Here is an 18,263-nt window from a genome sequence, read left to right as displayed (position 1 = left end):
CTTTTCATGGAATGAGACTGAGCACAGAGGAGAATGACGGGGAGATGAAAGAGAACAGAGCCTGACATGAGCCCAGGTTTTCAGGCAAACTCAGACATACTGATGTGAGTACATGGCATGCTTCCCAGCCCACCAACCATCAGAGCACGCTGCAAGGGATCACTTTAACTCAGTAACTTGTTTCACTTCTGCTTTTAGTGCAGTTTAAAACTTCTTTTCAATAAACACAACTGAACAGTTCAGTCCTGATGTTGTTGATTCTGTGCTGAGCTGCATTGTTTTGACAGAGGTTGATGATGTTTTGTCGTTTACATAAAGTACACAAGGATAACACAATATTCAGAGTGTTGTGGATTTTCATAACTTCAGTAAAAGACCACCACGCACTGAGCTCATTGTATCTCCCTGCTGACCCATCAGGACAGCTGGGGCTGTGGTCCAATGATTTGACATGTGATGCTGCAGATATCCAATCAATCAGCATCAATCGTTACCGCTGCAAAACTCACTGATCAGCCAAGACCGCCCGTTCAATCCAACACAACATCTCAGCTGTCATACTCTGCTTTAGGAAGCTTTAACTTTTTCGGTTGACGAGGTTTGATAGGTGGTTTTTGTTCTTCATATTCATCACGAGGTTGCTCTAAGTGGTAGTATTGTAGTGTTAAAGTGGCTGCAATTGACCCAGTTAATTGAAATGTGAGAAGGAAGAAATATTTAATGAGAAGCAACAACAGCATTATCAAGATATGGCTGATAACTGTATCAAAGTAACTGCTTTCATGCATTGGTCACTTTTTAACCAGTGGAGATTCACCCCAAACCTCCTCAAACCTGTAAAAATAATGAGGATATCCATGATAGTAATCATAATATAGAAAAAAAATTTGTCTTTGCAAACACAACTTATTACATCTTTCATTTTGTGAAATATTTTGTGTTGAAAGACACAGTTTAAGTGTTAATGTTGTGAATAGGAATCCCTCTTTCTAAGGTAGAAGTTATAACAGAGGTGTTATGGAGGGTTACACTGAAAAACAAAAGTCTGTCTGACTTTACCTTTTGAAGCAATGGACAGGGCAGGTGAAAGCAGACCAGATTTTGGATCTTTGTGACCCAATTTAATTTCTCTCTTTGTTGATTATGCAGCAATAAACTCTATGAGTTCCCTTCCCCTGAACACAATCTTGTTGTTTTGGATCCCTAACTTCACAAGGTTTAAGCTTTGCCTGTTGTTGCTTTAGCCTGGCATGTGCACTTATAGGGTGCCTGAATAATCATATTTGAAGCTAAAAACCACCATCCAACCTGTTGTAACTAGCAGGTTAGGGAGAGAAAACCGTAAGGAAAAAATGTAATTAGCCCAAATAGGATGTTGACCTCTCTAATTGTGTTTTTGCAAAAAGTTTTTGAAAATTGGAAAAATATCAGTAGAGCTGTGTAAAAAAAAAAAAGCTAGACGTATCATGTTTGATACATGAATTTCAAAGAACTCTTACCCATCAAATGAAAAATATTATCCTCAAAAACCTGTTAAAAAAATGAATAATATGTTTTCTACCCCCTTAAGGGTTATCATTTCACTACAGGCATCTAAAGTTGTATTTTGACCCTTTTCAAAATGGCTGTTCTCATGAAATCATCCCCCCGCTTTTCAGGAAAATTATCGCCAATTTATCCAAAATATTTGGTAAGACTGACATCTAAAATGTTAATCATTTTTAAAGTAAGTATTTCCTGCATATGTAATGCACATTAACTTCCGTTATTACTCAAAAGTTGGCAAAACCTCCTAATTAATTAGGGATGAGTATTAATAATATTTTATTCATACCAATACCTTTGCTTCGTTATTGACTCCACTTACAGATCTGATTCTTTATTGATTTCCTTATCAATTTCCCTTATGAATGTTTGTAAAAAAAAAAAGTAGGAGTTACAGGTTTTCTGTGTCAACAACATTTCATTGAGTTTATAAGTGAGTAAATATAAATTGGTCTGTGGATCTCTGGCATAGCTGTCATGTCTTCCATTTCCCAGGAAACTAACGTTTTTTACCACTGTATACCTAGGTGGGATTGCTTGTAGCTAGCGCCAGAAAGTTTCCTCTATTTTCTCATCCAAAAATTGACAGGTATGATGTTGGGACATAAATTAGATAAAAATAAGCAAAAATTTCATGTCATGTGATGTCGATGAATTGTTTTGTTATGTGTTATTGACTGAAGTAGACCATCTAGTGTCTCGAAGTGGTCATAGTAATACTTAAAGTTTGGACCCTTGAGCTCGCTGTAGTTATGCTGAAGTCAGTTATCAGCCTGTACATGACTTTTCTTCTATCGTCCTGTTTGTAAAACATTTTTCCTGTTTTGAAGTTTTCAGTATTGTTTCGGTGACAAAAGTTGAAATTCTGTTTTCAAACCTAAGTTGTATCAATGTATGCCAACCATTAGCATATCAAAGCAGTTTCCCATATACATTAGCATCACGCTAGGGTTTTGTATTTTGTATGGTTTTTGGTACATCAGGAGATGGAAAGTATGTTGAATGAATTGAATAGGGATCTCTTGTGAGAGAGTAATGTACATTTTATTGAGTGTTCAGTTTTACAGTTTGCTCCTTAATCCTAAATTAGAGTTTTCATGAGAAACTGTTTTCCATCTGCTAAGCTAAGATAGCCGGGATGAATAGTCATTGTAGGTCCAGCTACTCCTGCGTAATGTAAAGAATCCACAAGGCAAAAAGACAGATGATGTCGATGGATTGAACTATTTCTTATTGATACCCATCCCTACACCTGATACAAAAAATATATCATAAAAGAAATGATGCAGCAATATTTTTGTGGTTTAATAAACAGGGTTAATAACTATCTCAGTTCCCCAGAAAAAGGCTTGTCTTAGATGGTTCAGGCTTTACAGGGTTAGGATGTTTTAGTTTGTATCATGCTCCCATTTTCTCTCTCATTTCTTCAATTTATCAAACCAGGAATTACAGGATACATCTTTTACCACATCAGTTATTTGGATGGCTGTTGTATCAGATAACATCAAGGTAGATCACTGAATAAACCTGACTGTACCAGAAGTTTGCCATATGTAGAGAGAAATGATCAAACAGACAAAAGGAGGTGAAAAATCTCAGGAGACTGTTGGATACTCTGCTGTGAACAGTAAACAATGCTGTTGATGCATCCATTGAATCTCATTTACTGACGTGGAAAGCAAGGTTAGTGTCTTGGGGAAATACTCGGCAGGGTTAGTGAGAGCTCACAGCAGATTGATCTGTTCATACAGCTTAACTGTATTAAAGCTCATAATCCCTGTAAATATCTCCAGGCAAGGCAAAGTCAGCCTTTTAACATTGACTAAATGAAGTAAATACAAGCAAATGAAATTTTAAAAATCACATTTCTGTGAAGCCCCTGTTTGTAATAGACATAACGAAGCGAGTTGTGTGTGAATGTGTGGCTGGCTGCTAATGAGCCTTACACGTTTTGAACAAAGATATTTTGATGGTTTTGCCACCCTGCCGTTTGGGACTAACAGTGAAGTTGGCTTTAAATGTAGAGCGTCTGTTCCCCTTTCGAACCTCTAACACCACAACAGATGGGGAGAATATGGAGCTCGGAAGGTTTTACCTCTGAGGTGGTAACAGTGAAGCCACTCATTAACACTGAATTTACCACTTCATTAGCGACGCAGCTTCCTGTAGAAAACGACCATCCCTGGATGTCAAATCCTCAGAGCTTACGTTTCAAACTCTGTGGAAGAGCATTGCCTGATCTAAAAATCTTCACTATCAGGTTTGATGACTGAAGCTGTTTTAAGAGAAGATTAGAAAAAGATAATTTCTTGTTGCGTAACTCTAACGGTTCATCAGAGAACTATTGCGTCTATCTGAGCGAATGCACGGAGGCATATGTTTTCATTGTGTGGGTCGGTCTGTGTTTGCCATACAGACAGATTGTGCGCCTGTCAATTTGTCAGGATTCAAGTAACAACAGTCTCATGCTGGGATCTGTGTTTGCACCATCACAGAGTGATAAGACGCAATATGATCTCATTGGAGGTGTACTTTGTTCCCATGGAAATTGGTCAATTTTAGCAGACGAGTGAGAACTTTAGGTGGAGAGGAAGGAAGGTTGTATCCCAGAGGTACGCTCACATAATTAAGCATCCTCGCCAGGGTATTCAGGGCTAACAGCAGGGTTTGTTGTGAATAGAGGTGGTGAGAGCGGGTGTTGGGGAAATCATAATGTGGGACAGAATAAAACCACTGTCATTTTGTCGAGGCACGAAAAATAAAACGAGTTCTTTAATTTAGTCATTTTGTTTTTTTTATTTTTTATAACTGACAGCATATACCTTCAATGGTCTTATTTTATTGAAAATCATTGAACAATACCTGTGAAAAAATAAAATCTGTATCTTTTAAACTTAAACAACCAATTAAGTGTCCTAATAATAATAGTAATAATAACAACAACAATAATAATAATTATAATAATAATAATAACAATAATAATAACAACAACAACAACAACAACAACAACAACAACAATAATAATAATAATAATAATAATAATAATAATAATAATAATAATAATAATTATTATTATTATTATTATTATTATTATTATTATTATACTTTATTATTATTATATTTTTCTATAAATATTCTTTATTTTTTGTCTATAGTTTTGTCTATATTTTATATCTTACATTTTGTATTCTGTGTTGTTAAAGTAGTTGCTCAGATGCTGTTCAGGTTTTCTCCTTGTTAATGTTGCACCAATACACCAGGTCAGATTCCTTGTTTGTGCAAATGTACTTGGCAATAAAACTTGATTCTGATTCTGAAAAATGATTTTCCACTCGAGGTGGGTTGGAAATAGTCAAACATATCGAATGGAGATTTAAATGTTGTGTTCTTCTTCTGTGTTTCAGAAAACATTGCGACTATGTCTGATCTGAAGCCAAATGCACAAAAGGACAAAGACGTGGACTCGGTGTCTGTCAGCCCAGGTCGCACTCAGGAGCCGTTGCAGAGTCACACTTCCTCCCTGAAGAACAATGCTGCAGGTCTGTCCTTAGATGAACACGAAAACCCTTTAAATGGAACCCAGCCGAATCCATTTGTATACAGCAGTGTCCCTGCTGTTCCCCATGCAGGCAATTCATTGCCTTCAGGAGCACTTGTTAATGGACCTGGTTCACACCCCACCTCAGAGGTACACTGTGTCCTGAACAAAGGCACTGTTTTATCCAACAATGTCCTGGATGCCGCGTGGCAAGCGGAGAAGGACACGAGCCCCGAGGTGTTACCACCACCTAGTGAGCTTCAATCAGACGCTTGGAAGAACACAGCGGGGCCCGTCGTAAAAACACCAGCCACACAGCCAGGTGTCAACACGCCACTGCCTCACTCGGAGGAGAATGAGTCTAAACTGGCCTATTCCACACTGTCAGGTGACGGTGCGGAGCAAATGCACATTAGCCAACCTTTGACAAAACAGACAATGAAAACAAGATCTCGACGGGGCGCAGAACGGTCAGAGAGCTCCTCGGATGATTATGATGATGCTGAAGTAATCAGATGGGATTCAGCCGGGGAGCTGTTCTCGCACGATGACAGAAGGCGGGAGACCAAAGTGATGCACCAAAGAGACAGGAAGCACAATACACACGTAAAAAGCGTGTCAGGCTCTGCGGAAAAGGTTAACAACAGCTTAAATCACACACGCCGACGTCTCTGTGTCTGCAGCAGTAATGATGTTGAAAATGTTGACTTTGCAAACAAAGATGATTCTTTGGGTACACAGTCTGATATTAAAGATTCCATTGTTCCCCTGAAAGATCTTTCCAGGAACACAGCTTCAGACTCCGAGCACCTTATTTATAGCACAGCACAGGAAGGCTGTAATGAGGGAAATGACCCTGAAGATGAAGACAGTTTTAGTCTGAAAGTAGAACAGTTCAAGACAGAACAAGTCGAACACGAGCCGCTTTTCTCTTCATGCACAAAATGCAGTGTTAATTATGAGGAGAAAAGACATTTCCAGAGACGTATGATGTATCATTTAGGCAAGAATAATCAGGTGAACTGTGAGGATGTTTCACAGCCCTTTATATGCAGAGAGTGTGGGCGTTTGTTCTGTGATAGCAGCTCTCTCATGAGGCACATCATTATTCACCAAGACAGACTGGAAAAACTTATGGAGGAAATCAAAGGTCTGAGAAACACAGAGTTAGAAGACAGGGCCAGCACGGTGCACTGCCCTCAGCGTGTGCTCGCCTGTAATTGCCCTAAAATCTTAGTCCGGCACGCCAAAGCACATGATAATCTCAAGCATTACTACTTCTGTGAGGAGTGTAACTACATTACTCTCACCCAGCAGGCACTTGAAGCCCATTTAGAGTTCACACACCTCAACACATGCCGGCCAAGACGAAAGAAAACAGCTCACGCTAATGATGAATTAAAACCGGACTGTCTTCAGTTTCAGGGATCCAGACGTTCTGAGCCTGGAGAGAAAACTGCTGGGTCTAAACCAACCAAAACGATAGCAGCTCTCTTCGCTGATTGTTCCAACAAAAAAAGGAGTTTTAACATCCAGAAGCCGAACGACAGAACAATCACATCCTCGAAGTTTGAGTCCTTGGACAGCAGCAAGCTTTCACCATCTTTGTGGAGGGTTGACAGGGATGGGAAATTACTCCTACGATCTGCAGAAAAATTAGATACGGCATCTGATTTTACCTGTATGGATGCTGAAAACAATAACTGCGAGGCTTTTGGCAGCGCAAAGCAGGAGAACTGTCCTGCAAATGTTGATTTTTCACTCTCAGCAAAAAATCTTAAATTAGACCAGATGCTCTGTCCGGACAACAAGAATGACTGCTCAAGTGGGAGTTTGCAAGCGAAAGCAAAGCAAAATTTTCTATCAACAAGAAAAACGTTGACACCATTGCATAAAACTATTGACAGTGTGAAAAGTGATTTAGCACCGAGGCTTAGCCAGAGGCAGAAGAAACATTCAGCAGATTGGGAGTTAGTGAAAGGCTGCGAGGGCAGCAGTAACTTCTTAGATGGAAACACAGGAACAGCCAGCTTCTTGGAAAACGGGGAGAATGAAAAGAACCTGTACGCTCAGAGACACTTCAAAAAGAGGCAGAGGTTTCCAGTCCAAGACCAGCCCCCCCGTGTGCTCCAGGGTGAAGATGGAGGAGATGAAGACTGCAGCGACATCGAGCAGCTTGTCATCAAAGAAGAGTGCACAGAAGAGTCCCCTCGTATGTCCACGAGTGACGGTGCTGATGTTTCACCCACACAAGGCGTGGAACTCAAGCCCTGTCCATACTGCCCCGCCATGTTCGATTCAGGAGTGGGCCTGTCCAATCATGTGCGAGGACACCTGCACAGAGTGGGCTTGAGCTATAACGCTCGGCACATGGTTTCCCCGGAGCTGGTGGCGAAGCAGGACCATCATCCCAGAATTCGCAGAAGGACCCTGTGTGGTGCAGGGAAGATGAAGAAAGGTACGAAGGTGGTTCATGTATTGTTACCGACACTCAAACACCAAAAAGTCATGAAAGAAGGAGAAAATGTAGATTTTATTTTAGAATGATTTGAGATGTGAATACACACCAGATACAAATCTGAGCCCTTATATCCACAGAAAATATATGAAAAATTCAACAGTGACAAAACTTAAGAAAACAACACAACGGTAGCATGTCTCGCTTACAGGTTAATAACAATATGGCGTTTATCTAAGAGAGTAATCCATGATCAAACCAACTCTGTGGACGTCCTATAGCAGTGAGCTAATCCACACCTTTCTTTTAGTGATGTCTTTAAAAATCAGTCTCAGTGTGCTTAAACTTCCTTGTTGTATCATCACAGACTCATAAAATCAAAGTTCACCTGTCCCTCAGGTGTCTCTTGATCCCAGATGATCAGTGGTCAGTTTTCTGCCGTGATATGTGCTGTGTAAACATCAGCAAAACTCAAAGACCCAAATAGCCCCAAATATTTCTAATCCTGCATTCTGATCTACTTTCAACCGCCAATTTTCTCTTTTTCTGCTCCATTTCCTAACTTTGACCTAGCCTTGTGTCCTCTCATGTGTTTTTTGAACTCTCACATTTTCACATCCTGATGAATCCATTCATTTAAAGACGTCGGCAGTAAGAGTTGTTGAGTTTCTTTAGAATGTACAGAGCTTTAGCTTTATACAAATAGTTAATGTAGTTTTGTAAAACGTTAAGTTTGTGACTTAGACAAAAAATGTAAATGTACACATCATTTAGAACATGACCTATTTCAGTGCCATAACTAAAACATTGTAATTTGACGTGTAACAGAAAATGCCTGCATTAAACTACCCTAGTGTTTAATGTAAACATCTTACTTTTTTATCATCACTGGAGTTTTTCAGTGCGCTCAGCTTCACACAGCTGCAAACATGATCACAGATTTGAATTACTGTTATTATCTGTGACCTTTAATGTAACCTATTCTTTATGTTACTGTTGTTTACCAAGTTCTCACATTGGTGTATTTTATACAACCACAATTTTACCTTTACCTCAGCTATGCTGCTGTTATGGCAAATATCATAACCATTCATGCTATAGCACACATTTTAGCATCTTTGGATCATCAGGAACAAGTCCATCAGGATAATCCCCTTAAAACCCCACGGCAAACTATCTCAGTTTCTTATTTTGAGCTCTTTTTAAGGGGTCCTGGTTAATTATCTGCTGAAAGCTTTTCTGTGATCACCAGGTTGCCTCTTGCCTTTGTCTGATATGAAGTGTCAGCTCTGGTTTTTTAGTAGCTTATTCAAGGACTATTTTTTTCCCCAAAACATCTACTTGTTAAGAGAGAGTATGTCTCACAAGCAGTGACATTGAACCTATAAAATTTTAAGCTGCAAAACAAAAACTAGAAAAGCACTCAGAGAGCACAGACCTCCGCGAAGCATATTGTGATTGTCACCAACACTGTAGTCCTACTTTAATGTTATACTCCTTTTCAGCAGACTGATAATTTGTTACCTGATGGTGTTGAAAATTATGATGACCCAGTTCATATTTCATATTCTGGATCTTAGTATCCAGAATATTTCCAGGATCTGGATCATACTTTTACATCTGTCAGAAATTATGGTGACCTTGTCTTGGATTGTTTTGCAAAGCAATCTGACCATTTATGGTGGAGTTATATACACATATTGTGAAAACGGCTCTATCTCACTATGATGAAGAATCCTTAAAAAAAGTCCTGGATCCAGACGGTGATCCGGATCACCTCCAAAAGTTAATCAGTTCTTCCTTATCCCATTTTGAACATTTCCTGAAAATTTCATCAATATCTGTTTGTTACTTTTCAAGTATGTTGTTCACAGACAGACAAACTCTCCCAAAAACAGAGGTTGGAGGTAACATCTCAAAACATTGACATATTGCCAAAAGACCTTAAAGTAAATAAAAAAGTTAATCTTGAGGTAATATTTCAGATTAGGTCTGTCACTTTTCACATTTTGCCGATAATTCCCACACTGTTAGTTGAATTTTCTTTAGAAATACTGTGACTACTTTACAATCACAATGGTACAACTACTTTTTGATGCTTTGTGTGCTTTAAATGTACCTCTTCATGTAGACACTGCTTGGAGCCTTTTTTAATCTAAATGTCTGACTAACTCTGTTCTTACAGCTGTCAAAGTAGAGACTCATGGAGAGCATAGATGCCCCCTGTGCCGGGCTTGGTTTGAAACAAAGACCGGCCTCTCCAACCACGTGAGAGGACACCTCAAGAGAATCGGTAGAAGCGTAACCAGCACCGTGAAGTCTCCTCTGTCGTTCTTAAATGAACTGCTGCAGGACCAACAGGAACAACAGAACATCCTTCAAGTCCTCAATGAAAGACGACTCTCCCCTCGATCTCAGAAGTTCCTCTGCAGCAAAGGCCTGGTCCTCATGCACAGGAGAGTCCCACTGAAAACCAAACATGAGATGAAGAATCCACATCTCATGTTGGACAACTCTCAATCAAAACAGGAGAACACGGACACAGAAAAGAAAAAGAGTCTGGCAGCAATGACCTCTCAGAGCACTTTAGTTGAGCTATTGATGAAGAGACAGGAAAGAACGGGAACCAACCAGGAAACCTGTGCAGGCAGGAAGGGCAGGAAGCTCTGTGGTCCTACTGAAGATTACAAAGAAGAGCCAGAGATGACCAGAGTTGGAACAACTTGGCTTCACGGTGAGCAGTGTTGTTCAAGAGTCTCCAATTTTATTTGACTGTTTAAAAAAAAACTAAACACAGTTTTTCACATCTTTGGTCTTTTAAAGATGATTTGTAAAATCATCAAACTTTAACACTTGCCCTGCCAGAGACAGTTCCTCCTTTTCTGAAGTAAAATATCTAATTAAAGACTGAAAGCAGGTTCATTTTGAAAGCATTTCTGCGATAACTCTCAGCCTTCCCACCTCTGAATATTTGTGAACAGGCTCCGGAGCACAGCAGTGTCATTGCCAGCTTTCCGTCACAGGACTAACAGATCTGTGATTTTTGGAGTAGTTTATGAATCCTCTGTGGTTCTCAGGAGGTGGTGCATGTGAAAATCGCCCCCCTGAAGACACAGAATTGTGTTAAACTTCACCGGTAACACTTTTCAAACAAGAAGAAGTGTAAATCAGAATCTACGTCTGAAACCAGGTGGAGGAAGACTTTAGAGCACGCCGGGTGGTTTGACAGTTTTCCTTGATAATCAAATTACTGCATGAACTCAAACACAATCCTGCCATGTTTTATTTCTTCTCTCAGTGCTGCAGTATTCTGATTACTTTAACCCTTGTTTTCTTTTTTATTTTTGAGGATAAAGATTAAGTTCATTAAAACTGTGATAGCCTTGTTAGACAATAACTTTTGATTTCTTGCTTAAATTCTCAGTTTGTTTTAATTGTTCTGTGTTTCAGATGAATGTGATTCAAAGTTTGTCTTCAGAAGATGTAACCACACCTCCCCGCTGCAAAGAAAGAGGACGAGCATGTTTGAAGGAGCCGGTAAATTTCACAGTTTCAATTTCAACAAGCCTCATTTTCACCCCAAACTGTGATTAAGGTGTTTGGGATAATTTATCTCTGCCTCTGTTTGGTGATGACTTAATTCATTCCCTCAGATAAAGATGAACTGTTTTGGCTTTTAGGCGATGATTATAAGCAGAGGAAGCTGAAATCAAGGCCTGGGCTGAGAAAGAAGATTTTCTCCTCCGTGAATGCTGAGGTTTACACACTGACCTGCAGGTACACACAAAGGAAGGTTATGTTTGTTACCGTGAGTCTCTGAGTTAAGAGCGGGCTAAAAGAGCTCTCTACGTTTGTACGTATTTCAGAAACATGTTTGATTTGAAGGCTCTGATTGACAGAAAGGGCAAGCCAACAATCCACCTAACAGAACCAAGAATTACCAAAACCTGCCACTGAATGCTGTAAAATAAGGATTGATACATTTTTTAACTGCTAAAAGTCGTGTTCTCGGTTCATTTTGGGATCACACTGGGTTCTGGGTTGGACTAGTGTTATATTAGTTAAGTTGCTTCTTAAACTCAACGTAAAAGCCAGTACTGAGCCTCTTTGTGTCCTCTCTAAACAAACAGACCTGGGCCTGTATGCATGACCACCCTCAGCGATAAAAACAGACAGTTTGTACTCATGGTGTAAAAAAATAGATAAAAAGGGTTTAGTGTCATGCATGAGCCAGGTTAATGCCACAACAGAGTAGACCCCACCTCTACAGGTGCTAACAGCAGGGTTACCACACCTGTTTGGCTGTTTTAAAGATGGCCACCACTGTTCTCATGCATTTAGGTTAAAGACAAAATAAGCAAACACAATAGATACTTTGGAGTTGAATTGATTCTTTGGACAAGTATGATGATGTTGAGATATACAACAAATTTAGACTTAGGACACACAGTGTTTTGCATGTTTAATACTGTTTATGTGGCGTAAACATGCATCATTTGAATTTCTTGTAAAGGGGTTTTCTTGAAGGTAAACATGTTAAAGGGCCAGAATTTGAGTGTATATATATATATATGTATATATATATATATATATATATATATATATATATATATATATATATATATATATTTATATGTGTGTGTGTGTGTGTGTGTGTGTGTTTGTGTGTGTGTGTGTGTGTGTATTCCCTTTGCACTGGTGTTTTAGAACAGGGGTTCCTAAACTTTATTATACCAAGGCCCCCCAAACAGCATTTGCTTTTGGCTGGGGACCCACTTTGGAAACCAAGAGAGAATGCTTCAGAATATTTAAAAAAAACGTCAACTTTAAGAAAGTATTTTCAAACTTTTATTTACTTTTCAATATTCATTTCATTTGTGTAGACCAGGAAACTATTCACAATCAAAAGCCAGATTCACACAAGTAGGTTGTTGCAAAAGGGTAAAGGCATTTCAGGGCTCTGTTAGCCAAGGTGTGGTACTCCTTTCTGACATATAGTCAGTGGGTCTACAGGGGAAGAGCCTCAAAGTTCAGTTCAGTTTTTTTAGATAACTCAAAGATCGGCGCAAACCACCAGGTTGACACAGACCATGACATTGTCATGCTGAAGTTGCAGCTGTCACACAAGGTGTGGTTGGCTACAACTGCTAACATGTGAACCCAACAATTACAACACTTTACATGTTGTATGTTTATATATATATATATATATATATATATATATATATATATATATATATATATATATATATATATATATATATATATATATATATATATATATATGCTCCCTGGTGGCCCCCACTTTGAAAATCCCTGTTTTAGAAAACCATTATTCCATATTGAAGCCTCTGTCTAAAACACTTCATTTGAGTCGCTGTCTCTTTAAGGTTTCCCTCTCCACAAACCCCCTTCCCTCTGATTGGCCAGCCCTCTTGAGGCCAGCAGACCTTGGTGTTTGAGGCCCATCCCTCCAATGTGTGATGAACCATGTATGCAATCTTTATGTAAAGACCTCATCATTTCAGCAAGTCTTTGTGAGATCTTGTATTACTTTAAGAACTGAGCATTTTGATCAGTTTACAGACAGATTTAAGTATTTCTGCAACATATGACATGTAGAGGTTTGCAAATCTGCACGTCAAGTCTGAACATCCAGCATTCTTACCTTATATCCATGCGTAAAATTTTGGAAAGCAGATTATCCCCTTTTTAAAGTGTGGAAAGTATTAGTTGGAGATTTTTGCTATTTCAGATTTACAGTAAATAAATCTCCTGTCAGTTTGACTGAAGCTTAAAGATGGACTGAATCTCTTTAATCCTGAGAACTGAGAGTCCTCTCTCGAGTTAACTGAATCTTGAGCCAGCTTTAGACATACCTGTTCACATCTCTCACTTCATGTGCACACTTGCACACGATGTATAAGCTGCATGTTCCTCACTGGATGTTCTTAACGTCTTATTACTCTGATCTTGTTTTCTTCCAGATTCTGTGACCTTGTCTTCCAGGGCCCTCTCTCCATTCAGGAGGACTGGGTCAAGCATTTACAGAGGCACCTCCTGCACAGCAGCATACCCCACTCAGGGACAGGGATGGTAGAAGTGCTGAGTCGTCATCACAAAATATCAATAAGCATGTCCGGTGAGCACACAGAGTGCAACCCTTCAGCTGCCTCAGATTAGTCCTGTTAGGGTTCATAGAAACTTGTATCCACAGTATAGAATAGTGTCATAATATATTATGATAAATCTGTATATATATTTGTTGTAGGATATTTTCATATGTTTCGCTTTAAAAAAAAAGCTAATACAACTTTCAGTATCATGTATGTATTTAATGTCAGTTACAGTCAGATTTAAAATTACAGAGCTGCTGTTAAAAGGCTCTGCAATGAAGGGCAAGCAAAAGTGAAAAAGTGCCTTGTTTATCATGACAAAGTATTGTTATAATAAGAATGTTTCATTTTAAATAGAACTGTTCCAACACAATTTCTTCAAAGCATCTCATTATAACAGATAATCTCTGCACTGTACTCTGCTTTAAGAAAAACTTTTTGCAAGAACAAGAAAAGTCAAAAGAAGCATCGTTGTTGATATAACAGAAAAATACAAAAGCCAAACAATTGCAATTAAGTCCATGACTCCTTTTCTTTCAGAGCCAACATAAAACGATCCTGTGCTCTTGTTGAGCAGCATTCAGGAGGCTGTCATTAGTTTGTAGCTTCTTTGAAGGGATTCACCTCCCTGCTTGTTACAGGGAGTTTTGGTGTGATATTTGACATGTGGTACCAACCAAACAAAGTGTTATCCTAATCAAAGTGACATCCAGGGTGTGACATTGTTTTGGGACAGTTTGTTCTGTCATTGTTTCCTGCTTTGTCTCAACCACAGTGTAATTTAGTAGGATGTGTGCTATCAAGAAAACATCTCAGTTTGAGACACATTGAAGGAATTATTTTCTTTTTTATTTTGAGCTTTCCAAGTGTCCAAACATGTTCCAACTCTGTGATTACAAGAAAGCACAAGTTAAACTGTTTGTGCTAATGTTCATTCCAACCCACAGTCAGCAGTTATTCTGCAGTGGTCTGTTCAAACTTGAGAGTCTATCAATAAAATGAAGAGTGAGGTTATGTTAGCTCTGCTTGGTGAGGTTGGAGTTGGTAGATGAGCTCTGGTTGGACAGAACCAGGATTCACTAACATTACATGTTACAGACACGTCTCAGAGCACCGGGCTGCGAGGAACACTGAACAGGTAGTCTGCTCACCTTCTGGACACTAAACCAGGGATTCCCAAAGTGTGGCGTGTGCACCCCCTGTGGAGTGTGAGCTGCCACTATGGGTTGTGCGACGTAAGTGTAATGGCAGCTGACCATTACTATATATTGATATTGTATAAATAAATAAATAGATAAATAATTAAATAAATAATTCAAACAATTTTTAGTGGGTGTTAACAGTTTAAATATTAATTAATTAAATATTTAAATGTTGAATTTTTGTTCCATAGTAATGACTGCTATTCATCGCTCAGCAACCACACTTGACTTTCAAGAATTGTTATTGCCATTATTATATTGTCACTTACTCTTATTCTCCCTCTGTTTCTAATGTGAAAGATCATTAGGCCCAATATTAGACATTCTGTTCTGTGTTAACAGTAGCCCATTATATTAAACTTGATACTGTACATGTGGCTATAAAGACTACGACTTTTCTTTTCTATGTTTTGGGCATTGGGGGTACGTCAGCTAAGTTGAGACGTAAAAGGGGGTGCATGGCCTGAAAAGTTTGGGAACTACTGCTCTTAAGTATACAATGAGTTAACAAAGTTTGACTGTTGTCACCTTTCAAACGATAGTGTTTGAATTGATGAACATCGCGATCTAGGTAGATTCCTAGATGCACGGCCATATTGGAGATACATGAATATAAACATTGAATGGATGGAGATAGATGTACACAGTAAAATGCGGTTTTAAGATGTCTTATCTGTCAAGAAATGTGTAAAAACACACAGAGCAAACTAAAACTTATGGTGAAGGACTTGGCCAGCAAGAAAAAGAGAGATATTATGAAAAAGTATGCCTAAAAGGCGAGAGTGACCTGTAGAAGAATTAGCATCTTCGTCATCCTCTACCCAAAAGTTCGAAAACATAAATGTTACTGCTATACTCTTCATAGGGCAGGGGGTCCATGGAATAAATGATGTTCTCTTGAAAGAGGCTCACTTTCCAAAATTTTAAAAATGCCCCCTGAATGACTGAGTTTCACTTATAAACTATTTATTGATGTGAATTACATCTAAAGGTAATATTATGTTATATTTTATTCACTTTAACCACAGTGTGATTTTAAGATGCCATGGACAGTGAACATGACAAACCTGACAGGAAATGCTGCAAACAGGCTCAAACATTGTCCAGATTATTAGCATGGAAATCCTGGTGGGGCCACGATTTCCTATGTTCTACAGACAATTGTTTCCCCAGCTCACCCCAATTTGGAAAATTTGGACATAAAATGATTTGAAAAGTTTTTCTCGGCCCAACCAATTAGTGCAGAAAAAAACAGCAGTAATTAATCTTTTTTTTTTTTTTTTTTTTTTTGTTGTTACAATAGTCCTATGTCCCTGCAAGCTCAATTCTGTTCTCTTGTGAGAGTGCCTCCAACATGTCTGACTTAGGAATTAATTCATCTATGTTTTCATGTTTATCTGTTTGCATTTAAATCAGTGAAATTGTGCATCTGTACTGAAGCAGAGCTCCTTCATATGACCTTACTAAAGCAAGTTATCAAACACTTAAGTCATTTATACTATTACCCCACTCACTTCAGTATTAACAGTGTTAAATATTCTTAAAAATGTTTGCATATAAATCTCAGATTTGATTATGACTTTGTATAATAGTTACATTTTCTATGTACATTAATCTCAAAGGTCCTTTGTGGAGTTTTAGCTGGTTAGGGGAGAGGCTGATGTTAATACTGATGCCCTTATATGACTTAGGAAAAGTTATTGTAAAGTATAAAGATGAACTTTTGTTTTTATACTTTATTTGTGTTGTTTTGCAACACATATACAACAAACAAACATGACAACAGGGTCCTTATGGGTGAGATAAAGTGTTTTGATACAATATATAATACTTTAAATGGAAAAAGTAAGTGTGGACAAATGAATATATTAAACAAAAACACAAATATATATACAAAATAAGGAGTGTTAGAGGGAGTTCTGTTTCTTGATGGTGTAAATTTCTATTTCCTTCTGAGAATGTCTTGAAATACTTAAGGTTCCTGTTAGTCCAGAAGTTTTCGTGGCTGTAAAAGGATGGCTGTTTGTCACAGAAAAATACATGAAGGTAAAACATCATTAAAGGTTTATATATTTTTTTCCAATTCTTCAAATACGATTGACCCTTTGTGGCTGCTTGCTTTGGAGAGAAAGTCAATGATAAACAAATTTAATGAGTTTAGTTATAGTTATGATATTTAAGACACTTGGTAAGCATCAATTGAAGGGATTAAAATGCTGTGTAGAAAAAAAATCATAGATTTTTTGCAAAGATCCCGGATGACTCACTCAGTAATCTGTTGAGATTAGTTTTTTGTTTTTTTTTGTCGTTGTTATTTTTTGTCAAATTCACCAAATTATCTTCCAACCAAACTCTGCTCTTCTTGCCTCTGCTACCAGTATTTTGTTTCCTGCTGGTTTGTTTGTGCTGTGGAAACATGCTTTCATTTTCTGGTGATATCCTCACCAAACAGTCACCAATCCTCCTGCATGCATCTCTCTTTTCCTAAAGCAAACTGAGTATTTTGAGCTGTGAAAGCCTTTCAGAGACAGATACACGCCTGCTGTGAGGTGCATGTGTGAAGAGGAAGTTTCTGGGCTGATAGTCCTCAAACTATCTGGAAAGTGTCAGGAGGTGATGTGATTGGGCCTTTACAGCTTTAAGAGTTTTTTCTTTCATAATTGAGCACAGACACAACTTTAAGCTGATGACCCTTTGTGGTTCGAGTTATTTTTCATCAGCTCTTTGGGGTGAAAGATACTCTTCTCTTTGTCATTTTTGCACCCTTATTCCCACCAGGAAGCAACTTGAGGGCTATGTGCTATTTTAAACTCTGTGTTCAGTGTTACTGGCTGACTATTTGATGTATCTCATGCTGGATAGCCACTTCTGGGTTTTCTACTTACCAGTGGCAAAGGGGGCTAACCCTGCAGTTTATCCTGGGCAGTATTTAAAGCAGCGATCAAAGCTGTACAAACCAATTGTCATCATGCCTCTCCGGAGGGAATTTTGAAGTACATTAATGCTCCTTCTTTGGGAAATAATTGTGCCACTCTGTGACTTCATTAGGTCTCCTGGCTCTTTCAAAAGATGTTCTCTCTGGAGGTTGAAAGCCACATCGCTGGCAGACAGCATCCCAAGGGGCCGGATGAATAAAAAGGAGAGATTATAATGAGATTGAGTTAGCCATGACCAGAATTGGGCTTTTCATTATTCTACTGGCTCAAGAGAGAAAGAGAGGCAGAGAGGGACACGGCTGACATAAAGAAATGTGTTGTTTCAGGACCCGCACTCGCCATCTGCCATGGGGTCCAGTGGTAGACAGCCAATGCATGCTTATCATGGCCACGGGTATCAAAGGGGCCTCCTCTCTGGAGATTGCTCCATTAAAACTGCTAACCCCTTGTATGCAGTGAGAACCTGCA

At 38.7% G+C, this 18,263-nt stretch overlaps 1 protein-coding gene across 4 annotated transcripts in view; it reads left to right on the top strand.

Annotated features, from left to right (window-relative positions):
• The window catches only part of znf644b (zinc finger protein 644b), a 39,568-nt gene extending 23,461 nt beyond the window's left edge, over window positions 1–16,107 (top strand). For 3 of the 4 annotated variants that reach the window (XM_074669065.1, XM_074669066.1, XM_074669068.1), the window contains exons 4-8: window positions 4,950–7,541; window positions 9,727–10,275; window positions 10,992–11,078; window positions 11,222–11,318; window positions 13,529–16,107. In XM_074669065.1, coding sequence (XP_074525166.1) covers window positions 4,964–7,541; window positions 9,727–10,275; window positions 10,992–11,078; window positions 11,222–11,318; window positions 13,529–13,724 — 3,507 coding nt within the window. In that variant the 5' untranslated portion in view covers window positions 4,950–4,963 and the 3' untranslated portion in view covers window positions 13,725–16,107. The remainder of the gene's footprint in view (window positions 1–4,949; window positions 7,542–9,726; window positions 10,276–10,991; window positions 11,079–11,221; window positions 11,319–13,528) is intronic. The other variant, XM_074669069.1, reaches the window with a different exon arrangement.
• Window positions 16,108–18,263: the final 2,156 nt, after the last annotated feature.

Source organism: Halichoeres trimaculatus, unplaced genomic scaffold, assembly GCF_033239565.1.
Source record: "Halichoeres trimaculatus isolate MK-OKI-2021-1 unplaced genomic scaffold, fHalTri1.1 fHalTri1_scaffold_4, whole genome shotgun sequence".
NCBI lineage: Eukaryota > Metazoa > Chordata > Actinopteri > Labriformes > Labridae > Halichoeres > Halichoeres trimaculatus.
Note: the sequence above shows the minus strand (reverse complement) of the source record. Positions and strands in the feature narration are given on the sequence as shown.